At 45.7% G+C, this 6944-nt stretch overlaps 1 protein-coding gene across 1 annotated transcript in view; it reads left to right on the top strand.

Moving 5' to 3' along the window:
- Positions 1-5969, top strand: part of LOC116840905 (homeotic protein proboscipedia) — a 26513-nt gene extending 20544 nt beyond the window's left edge. Inside the window, exons 2-3 of the mRNA XM_032808240.1 lie at positions 1598-1740; positions 1949-5969. Of these exons, the coding sequence (XP_032664131.1) occupies positions 1598-1740; positions 1949-3898 (2093 nt within the window). The 3' untranslated portion in view covers positions 3899-5969. The remainder of the gene's footprint in view (positions 1-1597; positions 1741-1948) is intronic.
- The last annotated feature ends 975 nt before the right edge of the window (positions 5970-6944 follow it).

Below are 6944 nucleotides of genomic sequence, written 5' to 3'. Positions count from 1 at the left end.
CTCTCTCGCTTTCTCGCTCTCTCGCTCTCTCGCTCTCTCGCTCTCTTGCTCTCTCGCTCTCTTTCGCTTTCTCTCACTTTATCCCCAAGTGTCTCCTCTCCCTCTCTTTCTCTCTCCTCTGTATTCTCCATCTTCCTATCTAACTGTCTCTAATCACACACCTTCCCCGAACCTTTCCCAGTCACTGTATCTTCCTCTTTTTACCTTTCGTCATCTCTATGTCTCCTTTTTCCGTTTCATTCGATTACGCTCCGTCTCTTTCTTCTTTAACCCCTGACGACTCATCCTACTGTCGAACCACCCTTCAGCCACCCTTACATCCGCTCGCACGCTATGGGGTAGTTTAGCATCTCGAGCCTACGAAACGAACCACCCCCTTGCTGTGCCCCTTCGTCCGAACTGCGTCACGCCGTATCGGTTTTTTTTCCTTTCGTGATACGGCGACGCGTAAAAAAAGTGTAACACCCCTGATCCTTGATAAAAAAAAAAAAAAGAGTCCAGGTGGTCAATAACCGATAGAATATATACAATACTTCCCACGCGATGTTCACACCGGTTAAGATCTTTCCTACACTCTTGGATGATCGAACAGTACGAGACATTCGTGCGATACGTGCAATATGATAAATTCGTACGACAAGGAGATACACACAAGCTTCTCGAATGTTCATGGCAAGGCTCATGCGTTATTCCTAAGAAGCATTGTCATGACTCGTCTTACGAACAACGCAAACTAACGGAGCTATCGAGTTAGACTGAAATATTATTGCTGCAGGCATGCAGCGGATTCCGTGCGGTTACGACAGACGGCTATTAATAATTGCTTTTACGGCAGTTGGGTAGAAATTATTTTTACGCCACGTGTCTCGACCAAGCACCGTGAGGTGCTTAGTCGTTACTTTCTAGACCAGATCCATCCTATATGAACCGCGATGCTTCCTCGCACCGTCTCCTCGCCCGTCCCCTCTCCTCCCCCCCCATTGCTTCCTCATCTTCAAGACCCCGCGCGGTATTTCTCTTGTTATCGCGGAACAAGTTTCTTGTCCGATAACAATTAGGAGGTGTTTCGCATCGACATGGAATAGTGCCGGTGGGAAACTTGCCCAAAAGTTTGTAAGGAGTCGAGTAACCCGCCGGAACAACACCAGAATGGGCCTCTTCGCCGCACGGGAATCTTCGCTCATACATTGTTAAGGATGTCATGTCACATCCCCACTCCCCCTTTCTAGCTTGCTTAAATGATCATTAATTAGGATACCACTACTTGCTGCAATAGACAAAAAAAAAGGACACTGTTAGGTAGCAAAGACGAAGCAAATATCAAGGCGCGAGAATTAACGTATCTGCGTAAAAAATATAACTAAAAATGATAAATGATTGAAAATGGACCGATAGCTTAGATAGCTTAGATAATGGCTTAGATATATCCTTATGGCATTCACGAAATACTAATACGTACGATGTTTTTCTCAAAATATAAAAATATACGAGCTCATACAACTACGACGACTAAATCGTCCCTTTTTACTTGAAAGACATATATTACGTTATGTTTTAGTTGCCATGATTACGTTAGTTGGAAACTTTTGTATTGCAGAGAACGGCCTACCAAGAAGATTGCGAACTGCCTATACAAATACACAACTCCTTGAGTTAGAGAAAGAGTTCCATTTCAACAAATATCTTTGTCGGCCGCGAAGAATAGAGATCGCTGCTTCGTTGGATCTTACAGAGAGACAGGTAAAACGATTCAAATCAAACAATTCCATTTTAAAATTCTCCCATATTACTCTGCCTTTGTGCTTCTTGTTTCCACTGTAAACAGTTTCACACAATTTTTAAAATATTATAAAAATATCTTGCTCATTATGCAAGTATCAATATGCTCCCCTAACTCCTATCATCTATGTTTAACAGTTACGAACTAAATGAGATCTCGTTCTCTCAGGTAAAGGTTTGGTTCCAAAACCGACGGATGAAACACAAACGGCAAACACTCAGCAAAGAAGACGGCGATGAAAAGGACGGGTCTACTTCGGACGGGATGGAGAAATCTAAAGGCGATAAGATGTTATCTATCGATAGTGACGAAAAGAAGAGTTGTCATAACTGTGATATTTCGGGCGTGGGCGACGTCGGCAGCACTCTGACCGGTGACGTTACGGATTTAGGCTCGTCCGGCCGGAGAAGCAGCAACAACAACAACACGCCCGGCGCGACCAACAACAACAACAACACCAACAACAACAATAACAACAACAGTAATTCCGGCTTCAACACGAACAGCAACGGCGCCAGCAGCGTCGGCAGCACAAATAGCGTGACCAGTTCGTTCGAGAAGATGATAGTGGACGACGACTCGAGATCGCAAGACGGGAGCGAGGTGACGTCGCCGAGCGTGACGAAGAAATTGTCGAGCGAGGTGAGAGTGAAGGTCGAGAGCGGCCACAAAAGTCCAAACACCGCGAAGCAACAGCAAATTTCAGTGAGCAAGAGATCGCCATCGGCTAACACGAAGGATATGTGCTCGGTGAACAGCAATGGCGTGCTGCTGGCCATGCCGGATTCTACAGTCAGCACGCCGGTTTTGCCCGGTCAGAATTCCACGAGAAGCCTGACGCCTTCTTCCACGCCGGGAACACCCGTGTCCGTCCAACTACAGCAGGGCAGCCCGCTCGGTATCCAGCAGGCGACTCACACGGCCTACATGCAAAGACCGCGAAGCTCGCCGTCCTCCACGACCTCGTTGTCAGGTCCGATGTTGCACGTGAACGCGAACCCGGACACAATGTCGCCCCACGGCGGCCGTAACATCCCAAACAATCAGCAAGCGCACTTCCAACAACAAAGTATATATCAGACCACGCCGGCGCTCGATTACCGAAACGGCCTGTCCGCCAACAGACAAAACGTACCGACAGCGACGCAACAAACTCAGATGCAGAGCGGTTACTGTTCCAGAGACACGTACCAGCAGCCAAGAATCTCATATCCGGCCGAGGTGCATCCCCTATACGTGAGACAGAACCAGGTGGTGGGATCAAGAATGGCGCATCATGTCAGAGCAGCGGGCACGGCGTCGAGGTCGATGTACGGCGCCAACATGCAGTTCCAACAGCAACAGTCGCAGTACGGCAGCACCGGGGAATACAATGGATATCCTCAGGCTGGGCCACCCTATCACGCTTCTTATCACCGGAGTATGCAAGGCACCAATGCCTACAGCTCCGGTCAAGGAGGATACTCAGCCGCGCAGAGCGAGCAGAGTACCGACGGCTACATGACGTCTGGAAATTATGGTTACTCGACTAGCAGCGGCTATCACGGGGCGAGCGAAAATCTGGCGGCGCACGGTCACGCCGCCGTGTCCGTGCAGACCGCGCAGCATTATTACAACGATATTCAACAGCAGCAACAACAGCAGCAACAACAACAGCAACAGCAACAACAACATTCCCAGCAACACAGCGCCGAGGGCTACGTGACTCATCAGCCGGCCATGCACTCCGCCGGCTCCGGCGACTATCGACCGGGGAACAAGTGTCACCCGAGTGCGTATTACGAACAGACCGGTCAGCTGCACGTTCATCAGGGCGGCGAGGCCGCCAGCATCCCGAGCAGTTACGTCTCATCGCCCGATCCGTTCCCAGCGCCCGGAATGACGACAACCGCGACGGCGATCGCAGCTGCCACCGCGGCGGTTATCACACCACCCGGAAGCGCCGGCCAGGCTGACAGCAACAACGAGTCCTACGGCAATTACGGCAATTTCTACGGCGAACCGGTACACACCGCCGCGCCGCCGCCGTCCGCCGACAACAGCAACAGCTCGTCCGACTTCAACTTCCTCAGCAATCTGGCAAACGACTTCGTGCCCGAGTACTATCAGCTCAGCTGAGTCCACGAGACCGAGAACCCTTGTCAGCTGGATTGGGGCGACGAGCAATGCCTGCTCAATGCCCTGTACTGAAGAACTCGCTCCGTGATCGCTGTGTAAAAATTTCTCGTGATTTGTGTACATACTCGTGATCTAGGATTATCGTGTGTAAAGGAAACTCGTGCGAGGAGAAAAAGTGACTCGGCCGAGGATATCGAAACGCGTGAAGCCTCACCGGGTGTCTCCCGGTCCGAGGAAGTAATTCCTCGTGGGAAATCTGACGAAATTATTTTCGGTACTGATTCAATTGGTCGAGCGACGAGGATTGTGTGTACGTGTATGTGTGACTTAGCATATTTGTATATAATGAAACCTGAAACGTTTGTACTCCATCTTTGATTTTGACAACTGCAAGCATATCTCAAGTAATCCGGGTTACCAGAGAAACCGTCGACTGTTCTAACGTACTGTTGTAACGATATATCCCAGACTATAATTCCATCAGTTACATTTCGTCCGAGTAATATCGATCTCGATATTCCTCATCTCGCTCGAGATGATGTATGTAATCCCCGCTATTTTGTATCGCAAACGTTGCAGGATATTTCGGAAATACAAAAACGGTGACAACGAGTGCAATGGTTGTGTTAATGTTAAATCTCGGAACGACGATAACAGAGTTCCTGTACCTTCGAAATTTTCGCGACGCCGCGAGTGAACTTATCGCCACTATTTCGATATGAAACGCACACTTATTCGCGTGAGAAATGTGAAGTGGACTTGTGAGTGATATTAGACTGATATATACGAGCTGTGGTTTAACAATGTGCATAAATGTTGTAAATATATCAAAGATTCGCTGTTGTGACACGGGAATTTAATGGTATTTCGATACAATGGATTCTCGTGAATGGAAACATGAGATGTAAGTGCAATCTTGCTGCGAACAGTCTCTACGTTAACGTTTCGTTAAAAAAGCCATTCGTCAGCAAAACCGTTATAAATCATCGACGCGACGTTTCTCTCATTTCTGACATAACTTCAGTTATCGGCATGTTCGATTAAAGCGCGCAGAATACACGGAAACGAGACAACACGAGAATATTCAACAAAATTTTCAGGAAGCGTCCACATTATTTTGTATACGTCTACAAATGTTTAATTTCCATGTGATAATTAATATAGTATACACAACGGGATGATTTTCATGTAGTTTAGACGATTTCTTAATTTGACTTAAACGACAAAACGAAACGAAACTGTAGATTCATGAGCAATAATAAATAATGCAACTGTGTACATATATATCATACGATAGATAGATTAATGGAGCACAAATAAATAGAAAAATCGCATCTATACACGATTACTATACCGAGTACACAACTTCTGAAAAGTGAAATAGGTACAATCTGTTAGTTTTAATTAAACACAAGAAATAGACGTCTATCACTCTCTTATATAGAAAAAAAAAGAGTCGTCCTCTCCTATTAAATATAGAGTATAGTAAAAATTGGTTACTTGGTCAAAACTATTGAAAATAAAACAGACGCACTTGTAAAAACATTATCTGCGCTGTCCGTTTTGTGAAAAAATGAATTCAGATCGATATATAATTCTATGTTGTATACATACATACGTACACATGTCATTGAATAATATCGAGTATCATTGAGCAATACATCGAAAATTCAGCAATTCAGCATCTTCAGACTGTGCGGGCGTAACGTCATTTTTTCACAAACCGCGTTTCTTTTCTAATCTCTACTAGCGCTACTTTAAGCAAACCAAATAAATTATTATCGCTCTTTTAGCAATATAAATGTAAACATAAGTAGGGATGTAACTTTAATTTTCACCTCGCGGCAATATATTTAATATGCAGTCCTTTTTGTATAAAACATTAGACGCCGTCATTGTTCATGTAAAGACTATCTCATGTACATAATGCGTATACGATAACCGTATATTGTTTATTCATTCTAACTGTATAATTGTGTTGCAAGTGAGCCCTTGACACGATAAACGAAGTTATCACACGTGTACATTCGTTCACCGACACATTTGGCAAATACAGGTCACAGTGAAAAGTAAAAAGCGTTCTTACATCTCTTTTTTGTCTTTCTTCTTTTCTGTCACGCGCGGCCGAACCTCTCCTTAAGCATTTCTGCGATTAAAAGTGTCCGTGAGAGGCGGACCGAATTTGAAAATGTCACAAGTCAACGAACGATATGGGAAATCGCAACTTTAACGAAGGACTGACCATGAACGGAGGCAGAACGCGTGAATTTCGATCGTAGGTGGTGCGATTTGCTGTGCGGGCGATGGAAGTGACGATGATGGATGATCCGAAATATCGGAGCAATTGAATTGAAATATTATTCTTAGGAACGTTCTTACACACCGTGTCAACTTTACATTCTATTCAGAGATTACACACCATTTGTTACGTCCAGGGAAATCCGTACGAACATAAATTAATTTATCACGATCGAGTAAAGTTAGAAAAAATCTAGACGGTTACTTTCTCCACATTTTTTTTTCTTCCTGTCTCCTCCCCCTGTCCCCACCCCTCCCTTCCTTCTTCTCTAAATGTACAACTTGTAAGCGGAAGGAATCGTTGTTGTTAAATAACGGATACAGTATCGTTGAGAGTATTTTGACGTTTCATACAAAATCACAACTTTAACGAAAGAAACTCAAATCGAGAACCCCGTCCGCTGCTAGGACGGACGGCTGTGCCAGTGAAGAGACTGACAATGATGGATGACTACGCGTGATGCGTGTGAGTCAAGCCCATACGACGCCATAGCTTCGAGCTCATATGTGGCCTCTGGTCCGAGCGAGCCGAACTGTTGCTATCGTTGCATCTGTGCAGAACACCCTCCCGAAACACGACCCCCGATCAACGATCCTCCCCACATCGGCTAATTTCTCGAAGCTATTAACTTTTTTCCCGACAAAGGCCAAAAGTCTTCCGGACAGGACAGAAAAAACCTCGGTCGGAGGACAAAAATTGCGTTTTGACCTGCACACTCGATACTCCTTCTGCGCATTGTTCCCGCGC

The sequence above is a fragment of the Odontomachus brunneus genome, unplaced genomic scaffold (assembly GCF_010583005.1).
Source record: "Odontomachus brunneus isolate Ranch 3 - 2012 unplaced genomic scaffold, Obru_v1 Obru_scaffold_013, whole genome shotgun sequence".
Lineage (NCBI taxonomy): Eukaryota > Metazoa > Arthropoda > Insecta > Hymenoptera > Formicidae > Odontomachus > Odontomachus brunneus.
Note: the sequence above shows the minus strand (reverse complement) of the source record. Positions and strands in the feature narration are given on the sequence as shown.